At 47.2% G+C, this 18,734-nt stretch overlaps 1 protein-coding gene across 1 annotated transcript in view; it reads left to right on the forward strand.

The window, feature by feature from the left end:
- The window catches only part of ERBB2 (erb-b2 receptor tyrosine kinase 2), a 343,410-nt gene extending 330,757 nt beyond the window's left edge, over positions 1-12,653 (forward strand). The window contains exons 25-27 of the mRNA XM_069634737.1: positions 590-763; positions 6,516-6,798; positions 8,412-12,653. Of these exons, the coding sequence (XP_069490838.1) occupies positions 590-763; positions 6,516-6,798; positions 8,412-8,782 (828 nt within the window). The 3' untranslated portion in view covers positions 8,783-12,653. The remainder of the gene's footprint in view (positions 1-589; positions 764-6,515; positions 6,799-8,411) is intronic.
- The last annotated feature ends 6,081 nt before the right edge of the window (positions 12,654-18,734 follow it).

Genomic DNA, 18,734 nt, shown 5'->3' on the forward strand with positions numbered 1-18,734 from the left:
GCAAATCCAGTCATTTGAAAGAAACTTTCTTATCACATAGGCAGTTGTCTTACCAAGCAACTCTGTTCCCTTTAGTGCAATCTGCTGCTCACGCCAATGGGTTGAGCACCTTACCTGAGCAGTGCATGTGGCATAAAGGAGTCTGACACAAGTTTACCCTATACTCATTATAGACACCCAGGCAACTTGCTGCATCTCTGATGGGGCAGAACACAAGGCGTCCTACCCAAACACACTCTGAGGGTTCCACCAACCCAGTTTCTCTTCCCCCAGATGGAATCACTCGAGAGGTAGGCCAGCACAACAGTCAATGCCCCATCCCGACCGGCTGTGAATGGCTGGGTATCTGGCAGTTCTGCATATCCCCTACTTGTGATTGCAACTACCCACTTAAGTCCAGATTCTCTGTGGGCCAAGGGCGGGCACCTAAGTAGTGGTGTTTGCATATGCTTGAATTAGAGGTAGCTTACAGCAATTACGTTCCGACTCTTCCCACCTCAGAAACACAAATCATTGGTTCATGCCTTTGTCCTGGTGATGATAAACCACATTATTACCTCACACAATTAAAATGTTCTTCTTTGTCTAGAATGATGAGAATATGGCTCTTACCAGCCCCGTTAACAGCACATTCTACCGTGCCCTGCTTGATGACGAGGTCTTACAGGACTTGGTGGATGCAGAGGAGTACCTGGTGACCCACGAGGGATTCTCCAACTCGGAGACGGCCACCAACTACCGCAGCAGAATGTCCTCAGCGATGGTAAGTAGCAGTCGCCAAACTACAGCAGCTGAATGTATTTAGGAGTGCACCCAAAGTAGCATAACTTAATAGAATGTCTTTACAAGGTAAGGAGTAGCCCCTACATTAAAGTAGAGGAATATCTTCAAAATTGGAATATTCTCAAAAGTAAGGGGTAGCCACCAGCCTACAGTGGCGGAATCTCCTCAGCAACGAGTACAGCAGAATATCCTCAGGCGAGGGGTTGCTGACAAATTACAGTAGCAGAGTGTCCTCAGAGATAAGGAGCGACCACTAATCTACATCAAAAACACCTTGAACTTAAGGGGTTAGCCACCAAACTACAGTGGTGGAATGTCCTTAGCAGCAAGTAGCAGCTACTAAACTACAGCAGAATATCCTCAAAGGGTAAGAGGGTAACTGCCAAACTACAGTGGCGGAATGTCCTTAGCAGCAAGTAGCAGCTACTAAACTACAGCAGAATATCCTCAAAGGGTAAGGGGGTAACTGCCAAAGTACAGTGGCGGAGTGTCCTCAAAATTAAGAAGCAGTCCCTAAACTAGAGTAGATCTTCAAGGTTAATGTATAGCAGCTAAACTACAGTCATAACTGCGGCAGCAGATGCACTTATATATTTATTTATAAATAAACAAACAAACTCGTGCCCCAAACTACTGCAGCAGACTGTTCTCGCCAAAGGTAGGGCGTACCCTAAACTATTGCCTTAGAATTCCTTCAGGGGCCCAAAACCCCTTGCCCTCACCCCACCTCAGAGTACCACACCTAAATCCGCCTTGTACAGTTAGGGAACACTCTCTAAACACCTGCAGCTGAATATTCCCAAAGAATCAACTCCCCCACCCATTCCATCTCAAACTACCACACCAAAATGTCCTCGGCAAAAGTAGATTTCCCACCCCTCTCCCCCCCTCCTCCCCAACCCCCCCAACTAAAACAGCCCAATGCCATCCGGGTTTATGAGTGCCCTCGATGTACAGCAGCAGAATGGTCTCAAAGGAAACAAGCATTCATCATAATACGACAGCAGAGTGTCCTTAAAGCATGTGCTGACCCCTTATCTACCACAGCAGACTAGCCTCAAAGGAATGAGGACAAAGGACAAAATCATCCCCCCCCAAACTACTACACAATAATGTCCCTGGCAAAGGAAGGCTGCCATCTTCAAACTGCTCAATCCTCCTCTGTGTTTTTACCCTCTCCTCCTCAATAAAGTCCTCAAGTCTGCGACTTGTGCTCTCTATAACCTCCCACGCTTATCTCCTACATCTGTTCACTGTGCCCACGCAGGCTGGCTCTGCAACACAGATCCCTCTTAAAGTCTCTCCTCCTGGATTTCAAGGCTACACATGGGCTACCCCCCTCCCGCCCTACCTGGCAAACTATCTTCCTCCTCGCGCCTGCAATATCAAACACTGTATCCCACTTCAACTCCTTCAACCTTCTCGCAACCCACCAGAAATGGTTACCCCAGAGTTTAACAAAACAGCCACTCTGCCAGACCCCAAAACAGCCCCAAAAACACTCCTCTCGAATGAAGGTGCCATGCACGCCCACAGAGGAGACATATCTTCCCCTAAAGACCATCTCTTCTCCCCCCCCTGCTTTGTACTACTGTTCAGTCACTAGTGTACGTATTATCTTTATCCATACGTAATGTGCATATAGTTTATTAGTTTGTGATGTGCCCAGTCGAGGCTCCCAATTTGCTTCACCCTCCTTCACAGGCTAGTCAACCTGCTCACCTTCCAGTTCACCCACTGTAAAATGAGTGCTCTGATCTCTCTTATGGTCCTTTTGTAAAGCACTCCTGGTCGAAACACTCACCCTCTTGTTCAAATAAATACAAACTAAACCACTCCAATGCCCTCAAAGTTGATGAACCCCTCACCTCAAACTATCTCAGTGGAATGTCCCCAAAGGTTGTCTCCCCCAACCTCCTGCAGTGGAATGTCCTTAAACTTAGGGAGCAGCTTATGGACTATCAAAACTTAAGGTCCGCCATTGTTATGGACTATCAAAACTTAAGGTCCGCCATTGTTAACGAGCACTCCCCAAACGGCCCCATTTGATGTCCTTGCAGGTTGGGAGGCCCAGACAAGATACCGCAGTTGAATGTTCTCATAGGTAATTGGAGACCCCACAGCTTGCGCAACCGCATATCTCAAGGATAGGTATTGCCTCTAAATTACTCAAGGAAAATGGTCTCTGAAAAGGTGACGAGAGACCCCACAGCTACTGTGCCAGAATGTCCTTAATGTAGGATCCTTTCCTCTCCCCAAACAACCACAGCAGGATGTCATTTGATGTATGGAACAACCATGTGCTTCCACCCCATACCCCACACTGTGCCTAAAGGATTGTCTTTAATGTAAGAATCAGCCTCAAATTACTGCAGCAAAATATCCTTAAATTGATGGTGCTCCCCATCTGCCCCATCCCCATCAAACTACAATAGAACTCGGAGGAATGCCCATGTCCCCAAAATACTGCAGCGTCATGCCCTCACTAAAGGTAAATCAGATGAGCCAAAGTACCTTGGTACAATGCCAAGCGTAAGGCGTGAGATCGCTCTCTAAATTCTGTATAACCAAGGGTTTGTTTTATTGTCAGAGGACCAAGCTTTCAAAATCAGTGTCACCTGAGAGATGCATTTGCTGGCTGAGTCTTGAGCCTACAATGTCTCTGCAGCTTGAGGGATCGCTCCTCTGGAATCTAAAGCAAAGGCTTGCACAATCCGTCTTACCTGAGACAGAGCGCTACTGTCTGAGGCTTGGGACTACAAGATCTATGTAACCTGACAGTTCTGCTGTCTGAGGTCTCCGCCTATAAGATCCGTCTGCAAACAGATAGCTCTACCATCTAATGATATGATATGATATGGTATGGTATTTGTAACGCGCCTATACACAAGTGTTTCTAAGTCCTGAACCTACAAAACCAGGGTCACCTGAAATATAGCTCCTCTGCTGTCTGAGGCAAGGGTGTGTAAGATCTGTGTAGCCTTTGAGAGAGCCCCTTTGCTGTCTTGGCCTACAACATCTAGGTAACCTGAGAGACAGAATATCAACCTGTAAGGTCTGTGGAACATGAGAGAGATGGCTCTGTGTATGAGGCTTGAGCCTGTGTGATATAATAGCTCTTCTGGTGTCCGAGACAAGGGCCTACATGATCTGTGCAACCAGAGAGCTAGCAACCCTAATGTCTCAGCCACGGGCCGTAAGATCTGTGTAACCAGAGAGATAACTCCTCTGGTGTCTGAGGAAAGGGCCCGCTAGATCTGTGTAACCAGAAATATGGTGCCCATGGGGTCTGAGGGAAGGGCCTGTAGCATTTGTGTTAATGGAGAGATAACTCCTCTGCTGTCTGAGGCAAGGGTGCATAGGATCTGTGGAACTGGAGAGATAGCTCTTCTGGTGTCCGAGACAAGGGCCTACATGATCTGTGCAACCAGAGAGATAGCAACCCTAAAGTCTCAGTCACGGGCCGTAGGATCAGTGTAACCAGAGAGATAGCTCCTCTGCTGTCTGAGGCAAGGGTCCATAGGATCTGTGGAACTGGAGAGATAGCTCCTCTGGTGTCTGGGGCAAGGGCCTGTAGGATCAGTGAAACTGGAGAGATAACTCCTCTGGTGTCTGGGGCAAGGGCCTGTAGGATCAGTGAAACTGGAGAGATAACTCCTCTGGTGTCTGAGGAAAGGGCCTGTAGGATCTGTGGAACTGGAGAGATAGCTCACCCGGTGTCTGAAGCAAGGGTCCGTAGGATCTGTGGAACTGGAGAGATCGCTCCCCCGGTCTCTGAGGTAAAGGACTGTAGGATCTGTGGAACCAGAGCGATAGCTCCTCTGCTGTCTGAGGCAAGGGTGTGTAAGATCTGTGTAGCCTTTGAGAGAGCCCCTTTGCTGTCTTGGCCTACAACATCTAGGTAACCTGAGAGACAGAATATCAACCTGTAAGGTCTGTGGAACATGAGAGAGATGGCTCTGTGTATGAGGCTTGAGCCTGTGTGATATGATAGCTCTTCTGGTGTCCGAGACAAGGGCCTACATGATCTGTGCAACCAGAGAGCTAGCAACCCTAATGTCTCAGCCACGGGCCGTAAGATCTGTGTAACCAGAGAGATAACTCCTCTGGTGTCTGAGGAAAGGGCCCGCTAGATCTGTGTAACCAGAAATATAGTGCCCATGGGGTCTGAGGGAAGGGCCTGTAGCATTTGTGTTAATGGAGAGATAACCCCTCTGCTGTCTGAGGCAAGGGTGCATAGGATCTGTGGAACTGGAGAGATAGCTCTTCTGTTGTCTCAGGCAAGGGCCTGTAGGATCTGTGGAACCAGAGATAGCTCCCCTGGTGTCTGAGGCAAGGGCCTGTAGGATCTGTGGAACCAGAGAGATGGCTCCTCTGCTGTCTGAGGCAAGGGTGTGTAAGATCTGTATAACCTTCGAGAGAGCCCCGTTGCTGTCTTTGCCTACAACATCTAGGTAACCTGAGACAGAATATCTGGTTTCTGAGGCATTAACCTGCAAGATCTGTGGACATGAGAGAGATAGCTCTGTGTATGAGGTTTGAGCCTGTGTGATATGATAGCTCTTCTGGTGTCCGAGACAAGGGCCTACATGATCTGTGCAACCAGAGAGATGTCAACCCTAATGTCTCAGTCACGGGCCGTAGGATCAGTGTAACCAGAGAGATAACTCCTCTGCTGTCTGAGGCAAGGGTCCATAGGATCTGTGGAACTGGAGAGATAGCTCACCCGGTGTCTGAAGCAAGGGTCCGTAGGATCTGTGGAACCAGAGAGATAGCTCCTCTGCTGTCTGAGGCAAGGGTGTGTAAGATCTGTATAACCTTCGAGAGAGCCCCGTTGCTGTCTTTGCCTACAACATCTAGGTAACCTGAGACAGAATATCTGGTTTCTGAGGCATTAACCTGCAAGATCTGTGGACATGAGAGAGATAGCTCTGTGTATGAGGTTTGAGCCTGTGTGATATGATAGCTCTTCTGGTGTCCGAGACAAGGGCCTACATGATCTGTGCAACCAGAGAGATGTCAACCCTAATATCTCAGTCACGGGCCGTAGGATCAGTGTAACCAGAGAGATAACTCCTCTGCTGTCTGAGGCAAGGGTCCATAGGATCTGTGGAACTGGAGAGATAGCTCACCCGGTGTCTGAAGCAAGGGTCCGTAGGATCTGTGGAACCAGAGAGATAGCTCCTCTGCTGTCTGAGGCAAGGGTCCATAGGATCTGTGGAACTGGAGAGATAGCTCCTCTGGTGTCTGGGGCAAGGGCCTGTAGGATCAGTGAAACTGGAGAGATAACTCCTCTGGTGTCTGGGGCAAGGGCCTGTAGGATCAGTGAAACTGGAGAGAAAACTCCTCTGGTGTCTGAGGAAAGGGCCTGTAGGATCTGTGGAACTGGAGAGATAGCTCACCCGGTGTCTGAAGCAAGGGTCCGTAGGATCTGTGGAACCAGAGCGATAGCTCCTCTGGTGTGTGAGGCTAGGGCACGTAGAATCGGTCTAGCCCATTGGATAGATTGTATGGTGTCTGGGCTGTAAAATAAATGGACCATGAAACATACCTCTGGCACCACGAGAAGTGGCTGCATTTTGAAGATTTGTGTTGTACTTTCCCTACCTATCCTACCGTGTTAATTACTTGAGTATAGACCCTGTCCTTTTCACACTGGTCTGAAATATGTAAGCCTTTTTCCTGACACTTTTTCATAAGTCTACCTCCTTTTTTATTGTCTTCTTACCAAGAGTGCCACGGAAGCCCCCCCAGTGGACCAAGTGATTACCCCTGAGTCTCCTGAACAACCATACCTGGGCCGGACTTTGTCTCAGACCTCGGAGGGTGCCGATTCTGACGTGTTTGCCGACGGTGATTATGTGTCAAGTCCAACTGCACTGCTGGGACCCCCACTGCCACGAGAGAACAGTACCCTGCAAAGGTACAGCAAGGACCCCACCAGCCCCTTCAGCGACGAGGATGGACTGGAGACCGACGGGAACTTCTCCCCAGTATCCTACAGTCAGTCTCCAGGTATGGGAAGAGGCATATGCTGGATCTACCATAAACAGGGTATTTGGGGCATGCATGATAACCTGTATTGGAGCCTAATATGCATTCCACAACTGGAAGAGGAAAAGACAGCGAGGAAAGCAGAGTGAAGGGGAGAAAGGAGAGACGATGGAGTAGAAGGGGAGCAATAAAGAAGTGATAAGTATGGAGATTGAAGAAATAGGGACTCAACCAGGGAAAGCCATCAATAGGGAAGATTGAAGCAGAAGAGAGCAAATCAAAGGGCCAACAAGGAAAGGGAAATGGAGGGGGCCAGCAAGTGATGAAGGAGTGGAAGGGCAGAGACAAAGAAGGGACAAGTGAGCGACAACAAATGTGGAGGGGATAGAGAACTGTGGGAGAACAGGGGTGATGATGCAGATAGATGCGACGTAAGAGGGGAAAAGAATGGGAAGTGGAAAGATAAAGGATGGCTAAAGTAGAGATAAGGAAGGGGCTTTGATGAATCATGAGAAGGGCAGGGATAAAGGCTAGGGAAAGAAAGAACAACATGAGCAGGGCAGAGGTAAAGAAAGGGGAATGAGGGACAAAGCAGAGAGATGGAAGGGACAGTGCATGGCATGGAAGAGATACTAGGGAGATGGGTGGAACAATGAGGGACAAAGAATGGCCAAGGGTTGCCAACCGAGCGAAAACAGAGGAAAGAAAAGAATAAGGTATGGGCCATGGGGGCAAAAGAGTGAGGAAAATGGAGGCTGGTTGGCGGCAAGAAAAGGTTAAGGAAGGAGTTACAGTAGAATTGACAAGCAAGTGATTACTTATTAGGAAGTTAAGCCCATGTCCTGACTGTCTATGGAGTTATCCACAGAGAGCTGTGCATGGCATCTGGGTGCAGAGGACACCACGATTCTGTCCAGTTAGTCATGGCCACTTCCAAAGGAAAATGACACACATACTTGCTACACCCTCAACATACCACACACTCACCCGCCACTCTCAGCATTGCCCTACCCCACTCACTACCTCCGTCACTTACACTACCCATCCACCCAAGGCGCCTCTTTCCTTCAGTGTGCTGAGTTGGTCGAGAGGGGGAAACATGTTGAGTGTAGGGAAAACAATGAATTCACAGAAGGGGATTGCTGGCAGAAGGGGGTCTATCTTCCTTTGCTCAACCTTGCAGTGCAGCATTTAAAAATATCTTACACTTCACTGAACTTTAAACCTGATTAGAAATGCTGTTTTTTCTTTTTTTGTAAATGAAAAGAGCACACTGTGCCCTGAAAACGAGTTTGTGGTCAGAATGTCTTAACTCCAATGCCCAATCTTGGGGGGTTTTCTGCTTCCTGCCATCACCAGGGAATCAGAGGTCATTCAGTGCATACGGTCTTAGCATTCTTCCTCTCACCTCACCAGCTCACAGGCAGCTAGAATTCCACCACTCGAAGGGTGTAGAAAAGCACATCCACATTGGCAGGCTCTGAAAAACATAACATTTATTTTAGACTAATCTGGAGAGGTGTTGTGTAAAGACTTGTCCTCCATCCCCTTATGCCTCTCATAGTCCTGACCACCACAGGAAGTCCCACTGTTCTCCACACCACTTCAACAGCCTCTTTTCTGTTTCCTTTTAGAGTACGTCAATCAGCCGGAGGCAGAGACCCTGTCACCAGGCCGGTATCAAAGACCCTCCATGTCCACTCTGGAGAAGCAGAAGGAACTTTTTGGCAAAAACGGGCTTGTGAGAGATCACAGGGATGCTGTTCCGGGGGGTTTCAGCAGTGCTGTAGACAACCCCGAGTACCTGATACCGCAGAGCCGCCCTGTGCTGAGCCCCCATGCCCAGGCATTCGACAACCCATACTACTGGAACCAGGAGCCCAGCACAAAAGACAGTCCAAACATTGGCTCTGGTACCAATGGGTTCACTACACCAACAGCAGAGAATCCAGAGTACCTCGGGCTGGCCGAGTCCCTCAGTCGGCCAAGGGAGGTCTCCAGCTAGGGTAGGACTACCGCAAGATGGGATGCTATGAAAGCTACTTTGAGAGGCTAGCAAAGTATTCTAAAGACAACGGCAGCTTGAATGTGTAGCAAACACTAAGCACTAGTGCAAAACCTCCGCCAAGCAAAACTTCCCATCTGATCTTATTGGTCCGAGGAGACTGGATTCCCTGTGCATTTGTGTTTGACCTTTCCCCCCCTTTCCTTTTTAATCACGGTGTTACAAGTCTCAACAGCATTGGATACTCTCCAGAAATTGCGGGTGCAGACAGCAGATACCAGGTGACCTTTCAGCAGGATATATATGCTGTGCACACGAGGTCGTCGTCGCAAGGGCTCGCACAGGAAAATGTGAGCTTTGGTAATGTCCTTGAAAAACACCCTGCTTTGATTATTTGGGAATCCAAAGTGTTGGTGCCGTTTTCAGGAGATAAAATGCAAGCCTTCACCCTGCAACACTAATGGTTCTACTATAGGCTGCCATGGTAAAACAGTTCAGCATGGCTTTGGGGCATCAGGGACCTCTAATGCTTGTGGTTCCCGCCCTTGCCGCACCATGCGCTTGTATTGGCAAGCCCGTTAAGTCCCAATAGCAGGGAGGAAAGGCGTGAGGGTACGGGGGCCATGACAATGTAGGGGGTCTGCATAACCCCCCTCCCTCCAAAGGGCCACATCCTTGATGAACATTAAGACGTGCAGTATGATGGAGACATTGGTGAGCTTTTTTTCTTTTTTTTAAGTGCCTTCATCTGGGACTCCGGTGTACGCTGAAACCCACTAACGAGCTATGACACAATGTGCCTTTTAATCAGCAGTAAAGCAATACAGTCAAAAGGGTGAGACAAATCCTAGGGGTTTCTGTGAGGCACCAACATAGAAACAAGACGGGGAGGAAAACTCCAGGTCACTGTGAGGGTACTGTGAACAGTGGCTAGAGAGGGTGGTGGAGCGAACGTACATTCGAATTATATGTGGCAATTGGGGCTAATCGTGTAGATTATGATTGCAGGGCTTTTTTTGAATTACTTGGGCCTCCAGGCGGCAGTGTTTCTGATCACTTGTGTAATCAGCCATTCATGGTGGGGTGACAACAGGGAGTTATTGGCGGAGTTGTTAATGTCAAGTGACAAGCCAGGTACATATGCACTTCTATGCTCACAGCTAAAGCAGCCCTGTCAGCACCATATTTAAATGGCTAACCGCACACTGCAAGGGCGGCATCCAGATGGCACCGCTCATTTGTGCCGAGAAGGACCAGAGATCTCTTCAAGGAAGGTAAGCTTCTGCGTACTATGTATACACACTACAACAATTTCGTATCCTCATCAATGTGTTATCATAAACACTACAAATATTTGGAATATGTGTCCAAGGAGGTCCAGAAACACTACTAATCTTGATACACTGCAGAGCAGAATGGAATGCAACACGCAATCATATCGAGAGCAATGACGCTGGTCTAGTCACCGGCAAAGCCTTGGCTAATGGACTCATCTGGCCCAATCCACCATCTTTGATTTCCAACACTCTGTAATGAAGGAGTGGTGAGAGAAGGCAGCACTGTACTGATATACACTAAATCCACCCACATGTAACCAAGTTCCCCCCACACCAATTCAGTATTGATGCCCTTGCTTGCATTTTTAGTAGCCAATCATAACACTACATACATACTAATAATACTTGAAGCCAGAATCGCACTATACTGTCACTTAACCAAAGCGGAAAGTCTATGCCTCAATGGCCAACTTGTCTCACTAGGTAAACCAAACCCTCCGGCTTCATAGAAAGTCAACACCCATAAGCATACTGAAGATCAATAATGTCAGGGAGGTGTGGGGGATCGAACCCAGATCAGGGATTCTGAAGGTTTCCCAACATGCTGAATCCTGGTTCAGTAACAATCACCAACAACCTCTAAAGGCCAGTTCGGCAACCATGGCAAATGCAGAAACTGCGTAGACTGGGAGAGGGCCGCTAACGATCGCTAAGTAAAAACTGTGTCTGGATACAGACCACCTAACACTAGGTAAAAATAGACTCCTTCAGATGTGTTGCTAGGGGCGGCTGAGGGAGGTGGGGGGTATAGCCCTGGATCTGTTGGTTGTAGCCCCGGATAGAGGTTCAGGGGCTACAACCAAAAGGCTTGCTAGCCCCGAGTCCCGACATTAACGTAGTCCCGGATCTTTTCCAGACCTAGCAACACTCCTGGACTCCTTGTTTCTGGGTATAGGCCACCTGTCTCTCGATACAGTCCATATGTCTCCGGTAGAGCCTGCTTTGGCAACGGAGTAGCCAATTGCTGACTTTATTTGCTGCCGGTGCCTACAGAAGGCCTCACTTTTGGGTTCTTTGAATATTTCATACAAAGTGGAACTGCAAGGTGAAAAGGACGTTTTTATGGTTGTGCAAGTGTGGTGGAATTAGGGCGTTTTATTGTACTGGATCAAGGGACGTATGTGCCAATTAAAGCCTTTTTCTACTGCAGGAGATGATTTTACTGAATTTAACAGCTTTAACGTTGCTTGTGCCTTGTTTGTATAAACCCCAAAACCTTGAAATGCTAAGGGCCTCTGCTCTGTGCAATCTTGAGGAGCTTCTTAGTGCTCTGTATGGAATTTGCCTTGGACATGTGGGAGAATATGCCATGAAGTAACTGGAGGCATGTGCTGTCCTGGTTTCCTCCGGTTGGTGCACTGTTGCGATACTCAAAACCACCTTCCACTCATACCACCATGCCACCCCTGGACTAAACCAGCTAAATATCTATAGACCCTACTGAGTGCCCCTAGTTCATGAATGCCAACCCTGGAGCCACTCTCTTTGCACCCTGCTGTGTTTCCGTCCATCAGCCTTAGATTCCCACCCTGTGTATCTTTGCACCCGAGTGTCCGCTGTGGATTGCTTGCCTTCCTGTTGGATCCGACCCAAGATATCCATATTACTGGCCTATCTCCTTTCACGACTTGCTTAGCATAGCGCCCGTCCCCTGTGATGCCAGTAGCAGACCCGTATTCTCCAACAGAGCCTCCAAGAATGCCAGTGCAAAGTTGCTGCCCCATCTTTGTGGTAACTCCACCTCCACCCCCAATGCGACCCTCGACTCCCATGCTATCAAGTTTGGAATCTTGCTGAGCACTCTGGCTTTGCTGCCGACTCTTGATTCCCATTCTCCCTTCTCCAGCACACCCAAAGGTTAGAGCACTGGCTTGCTACCTACACCTCACTGTTACAACTCCTCTTTAACTAATCTTCCAGCATTGCTCGGATCACTAATTCTGATCCCTGCTGAGAGGCCCACCCTAACCTCCAAGTTCTTGCACGCAATGCCTAATTGGTGCCCAGGAATGGCAGCCCTAGGTTGATGCCACCTCTGTCTCTCCCCTCCCATAATCCCTCCCTCTTCCTGCAGAACATCCCTGCGTGCCCGCCCTGGCATCTCACCCTCTCGCAGCAATTGCCCCCATCCTAACAGCCAATTTGGTTTTCCACATGGCATTTGCTGTAGATCCACACTAGATCCCCCTGATCTTTGTGCTTGCCGAGCTGTAGATCCACACCGCTAGCTCTCTGTGATTCCTGTGCTTGCATTGCACTACTCACCTGGGTGTCCGCTAAAATTCCTACTAGCTCTCATTTTGTTTTCACTGCATTGGCTTTTTAAAAACTGACTTGTAAATAAGAGTTAAACTGTTTTTTTTATTTTTATTGAGACTGAGTATTGTGTGTGTACAGAAGGGGGCAGCTGACACCGGCCAGCGCAATGACGACTGATTCTAGGGGGCACAGATCCTCTAGAAAGGACGTGTTTGTTGGGTGTGTCATTCCCTCTGCTGCCTCTTGCCTACTTCAATAAATATATTTTAAATATTGGTGTTTTTAGTCCTGCTGTTTATTCCTGTCTCAGTACTCTCGCAATTTGCTAGTGGACAATGCTGGACTTGTTTGTCATTAGTATAATACTATTCCACGTTGGGTTTGAACTTGCCAGGAGCTGGCCGCCATTTACCTCTGCAAATTAACAAGGGGGTCCTGGGAGTCTCTCTGCCAGACATTAGTCCTGGTTGCGAGAGCCTTACCCACATTATTTAGCTCACTATCTTTCACAAAGGAGAAATTTCCAAAACATGTCAGTTTTTGTCCTGGGGTAGTCCAGCCCCTGCTTGTAGCCTAGAAGAGCCTGGTTAGCTTGACACAAACAGTTACCGGGCGTTGCTTAGGAGTGACTCCTCAGACCAACTTGTGCAAGTGAAACACACCCATGTGACATTACCTCCAGCTGTTTAAAAATGTGTCTAAAGGAAAATTAGGACACATCTAGAAGACATGTAAATCATAATGGACAGACGATTATAGTTTGCCTGTCATGGGGAAAGTTAGATTTGCAACTTGCTATGTATTACCTCCTCGTTGCCCAGAGGTAGCCCCAGCTGACTGGGTGATATTGGATATACAGGAGCTACTTGCGATCCCTGGTCAGTATGGGGACACCAGCCACAGCATGCAAAGTCTTCTGTCCTGGCGGAAAACGACTCATACGTGACTGTGGCTCTCGTGGCAGCTATGTGGAGGTCCTGTCGCCCCCCCCACCCCGTTGTCCCCAAGCACACTCTGAGCTACTTCTTGGAAGGTTTGCTCGCATGTAGACCAAATGCAACCTGGCACCAAGTGAGGAAAGCATACCCTTTGTCCTCATGCGTGAGGATGTTCAGTGGCACCCTAGGCTACTTACCAGTTACTTCTTAATATATAAGAAAAAGTAGTATTGTTTTCATAAGATCTCCTCTAAAAGATATGCCAGAGGACCTGCTTTTAAAATAAACGTGTGCTATTCAGACATATCTTTAAAAAAATCCATATTAACTGGCTGAAAGCGCCACCCGGATCGAAGTCAAGCCTTTGGTGTAGCGATATGCAGCATGCATTAAATAGTGCACAGGGACACGTTGCTGTGCCACATCCATTTCTGTCTGGAGCACTAATTCTAGATTGCTACTCAAGTCTTAGTGGGTCATTGCAATGAAGCAGGTTTGCAGTCTGTCTTTTCTTTCCACTATTTTATGGAAAGAAGACGATTTAGTGTATATGTGCTGACTGTGTATATTTTTAAAAACATTTTTTACAGGGGGTGGGACCCTCTCTTCTGCAAGCCCGTTTACCCTCCCCTGAATGAATATAGAGGATGTCACTTCCCTGTGGCTTCGATCCGTGACCTAAGATTTCTGAATTCCGTTGACCAAATTATAGTAACTGAGCAGAATTTGGGGGCAACATGGTTAAAAAAAACTAGAAACAAGCAAATAAAGTAATTCAGTAGCAATAGAGTAGCTGCACGGTATGGATGCATTCAAAAGAGCGGAGATGAAGAAATAGTAATTACACAGTTATTACTACGGTCTCATTTCAAATGTGGAGTCAAGCCACTTTCGACCCCCACAATGCAGAAAAGGGAGACACCTACTAATATCAGAAGTGGAATAACAATGAAATGTAATGAAAGTGCTATAGAGGTTAACATACGACAAAGGATTGCATTTAGTATTCAAACAACTAACACAAGAGTGTTCATAACGGCACTGTATAAATATTGATGGAGATAAATCAAGAAAATGGAAAAAATGTATAGAAGGTAGGAAATAACAGATTAGCACACTCCGAACCTCCCACTACTAATTCCAGAAACCTTCAACCCCTGTCTCTAATAATACCATTGTAAAACTGGAAGTTGCCACGCACCACGAAGCCCGGATACTAAGATACACCACCACAGAGAGGCCTTCGGCACTGTGACGCTGATAACATCCAGGACCTAATAAAGGAAAGCCCAAACCGCCAGTAGGCTAAAACCACTCCAAGCAGCCACTCAGCAAAACAAAGGACCATCACTACAGGAACTCACAACCAGGAATCACAACACAGTAAGAACTTCCCACTCGGCAATCCAGCTCTGGCTAATAATCCAGTCATGAAATAGTTCCACGCTGAGATGGCCCGCCCCAGGAACAACCTTATTCCTGAGATAGCTCTGGCCTGAAACACCTAAGCCCACAGGATAGCTCCGACCTGGGGATAGTTCACACTGCTGGGGAGCCCACGCCCCTTAGGTAGCACAACTCCCGGCCCTTGGGGCACCCCATGCTCTTGGGATAGCCCCCAACCCTGGGGCAAACCCTGCCCCCTGGGACAATCCCTGAGCCCTGGGATAGCCCCCATTCCCTGGGACAGCCATCGACCTACACATCAGCACATTGAACTACCACCGAGACAAAGCCGGGAGCATAGCTCATGGGCAACATGCTCGCCTCGGAAGCAAGACGACACAGAGCAACACAGATTCAATCCCCGGGTCCGCGCTTAGAAACGTCTGGGCATTAAGCATGTTATAAATAACCAATTATAAATAACCAATTACAAAGAAAGAAGTCCCAGGAGGATCTCGCACCCAGAACAAAGGACACATCTGCAACACCTAGGACAAAGCAAGCCACCACACACCTAGAACCACAGGGTGACACTCGCCATTAGATCTAAACCCACATCAACCTTCCCAACCAAAGAAAACAAAAACCATTTAACACTATGGCTCACCTAGTCAGTCAAAACCAACAGAGAATCAAGCAACATCAGAGAGGTGTACAAGCAGGAAGCCTAACAGTGAAAAACAATGCCGTCGCACAACCGACACCACCGTACAACAGCAAGCCACAACAGCTGAACACATCAAGACCACAAACATGGACAAAGAAATAAGAATGTAAAGCAGAACAAGAAAGAGGAAGTAAATCACACCCTCATTGAACTGGAACCACCTATCAGAATTCACAACCCCTCACAATCCCTACCAACCACCACTAAGCAGACTAAAGCTATGGACCAAGACGAGAACAAAAACAGAATATATCTCCCGCTACCTCTCCAACTATAATCCTACCACAATGAATAACAAGCATCCCACAAATAAGGACCCAATGAATCCTAGAATGGACCCAACCAGTCTACCATACTGCATATCACAACACACAGAACCCAGCAATTCCAACAACATTTTCGGAAAAACCCCAACAAGAGTCAGAGCTAAGCTAGATCCCCCAGCCATCCACACCCCTCACCTAACGAGAGACTGGAAAAAAGACCACACAGACAACCAAACACCATACTGCTACGAACCAGGACAAAGTAACCCATCGCTCAACCTAATTGAACTCCTCAACAAAGGGATAGAGGCCCCAATTACACAACCAGCAAATAGCCTCATGCAAGAGAGAACCAAAAATCCCACAGGCACCACTCTATCAAAGATGCAAGAAATGATGCACAACAATGAAGAAGGAAAAAAGGAGACTCTACGCTGCAGTCTACTCAACGTTCGATCCATGGCTAAGCACAAAACAGAAATGTACAACCTCTTAAGCGAAGGCCGTACTGACACACTCTTCCTCACAGAAACATGGCTATCGGATAATAACAAAACAGCCATCCACAAAGCCACATTCAACAACTTCCAACTAATACATTCTAACAGAGAAAACCGAAGAGGAGGGGGGGGGGAAATCGCACTTGTGCACAAAAACCACATCTGATCAACACCACTCCCCTCAACCGACATGGAGGATTGCAAATCACTCCTAATGAACATCAAGCTCAATGGCCAATCCAGCATACTGTTCCTCAGACCGCCATCCTACAACCCCAACTTTGCCACGAACCTCACTGACGCCATTGCCAACCTGTCCAGTTATCATGACAACATAATTATTCTGGGGGACTTCAAAATCTGGCTCAAATAAAAAAATGATACCACAGCAAACTCACTCAGCACCATATTGGAAACCCTCCACTTCAAACAAATAGTAAACGGTGCCACCCACACTGCTATACACACCTTAGACGCAATCTTCTCTGAGATTATTATTAAGTAATTATTTTAGTGTGTAACACACCCAGAGGCCCTCGTGTGCACAAGTAAGATAAACTAAGACTGGGCCAAGAAAGAATCATGAAGGGTAGAGCGGAGTGGAAAAGGAGGCTCTAATCATCAGAGATGGACTCTTGATGGACTCTTGACCGCCGCCCCGCCAATGCCAATTCTATGGAGCGATCACCATATGATCCCATTCACTGTCAAAACCCCAAGCTGCATGGTGCCCACAAATGTAAAACTCCCTGCAACAAACAAAAGAAACTGGAAGAGTCTTGACTGTGAATGCTAACAGAGCACTGGAATCAACCAAACCAAATACCTCCCAGCTAAATAAAATGACTCCGGACTCAGCGGAAGAAAAACTTGGCACCTGGATCACAGACACCCTAGACCAATTAGCACCTGCAAAACTCTTCAAATCCACCCAAAAGAAAATTGCAGCAAGATGGTTCACAGAAGAACTGAGGCAACTCAAAAAAACAAACTGCAAACAGATGACAAATCTAAATTTACAAATCAGCAGTCCCGAAAGCAAAAAAAGCATATTACATTACAAGAATCTAATCTGCAACAAACCCACAAAAAGAATTATTCAAAATCATGAAGGAAATTAAAAACCCAAACTTGTGTAACAAATTTGTCATACCATCACAATCTCTATGTTACAACATTACAACCCATCTATGAACAAAAATAGAAGATATACAACAGACCATCGATGCAAACCGCCCTGCTGACAAAAGTGGCCCAAGAAACGTCATAAACCAGCAGGCCACCAACCACCACAACACTCAATCGCTTTGGACCTAAGACACCAAACTTGCCAGATCCCCCAGTGACCCATGCCCTTCAAGCATCTTTAAAAAACTCCTCGGCCACAAAATTCCAGCCTCATACTTCTGACTATTAATGAACCTATCCCTAAACATGGGAATTACCTAAAACGTTCCAATCAGCATACATCAAGACCCCGCTAAAAAACAAAACAGGAAATTAAGACCCTACCAACAACCGACCCATATCAAATCTACCTTACCCAGGAAAAATCCTTGAGAACCACATCTACAAAGTACTGCTCAACCATATAGAAAGCAATGGAATACTCGACCGCTCCCAAGTCGGCTCCAGACCCATGAGAACAACATATGGGAGGACCTAAAAATAAACGCAGACAACAGCACCCAAACGGCCCTCATACTACTAGACAGATCCTGCCGCCTTCGACGCAATCAGACACACAACATTAATACAGAGACTGGAAGAATGCAGTATAAAAAACTCTGCACTACAATGGCTGAAATCTTTCCTCACCAGCCGAACAGAAAGAACACACTGCCATTTACATCTAAAAACAAAAATATCACCTGCGACGTACCACAAGGATCAAGCCTCTGCTTGCTCCTCTTCTTCATCTACATTAACCCCCTAATGAAACTCATTCAAACCCATGGACTGTCCGCCTACAACTACACAGATGATACCCAACTTCAAGATAACATCCACTAAAGATCCAAACAACACCCTCACCAAATGCCTCACTGACATATACACCTGGATGACAAACAACAATCTCAAGCTGAACCCGACTAAAACAGAAATAATGATCTCCCATCCAGAAGACATCGCCACACAGACATACCTGAGCTGGCCACCATACATGGGAACCCAACCAGAGACATAGTCAGTGATTTTTTTTTTTAAACGGGGAATTCTCATGGACAACAGACTTTCTCTAGATCCACAAGTCAACAAAGTAGCAAATAAATGCTTCAACGTCCTGTGACCAATAAGGGATACTGCCCTACCTCAGCTTCCCACACAGAACCCTTGCAATCATCTCCTTGGTACTATTGAGACTAGTCTACTCAAACAGCCTCTACCTTAAATGCCAGAACGCCTCACAAAAAGCTGCAACGCATCTTAAATACCGCAGCTAGACTACTCCCGAGACTAAAAAGAAGCAAACACATCACACCAGCCCTGAGAAGTCTACTTTGGCTACCATGCATTCACTTTAAAGCCCTCTTCATTG

This window comes from Ambystoma mexicanum, chromosome 13 (genome assembly GCF_040938575.1).
Source record: "Ambystoma mexicanum isolate Mex_15411 chromosome 13, UKY_AmexF1_1, whole genome shotgun sequence".
NCBI classification, from domain to species: Eukaryota; Metazoa; Chordata; class Amphibia; order Caudata; family Ambystomatidae; genus Ambystoma; species Ambystoma mexicanum.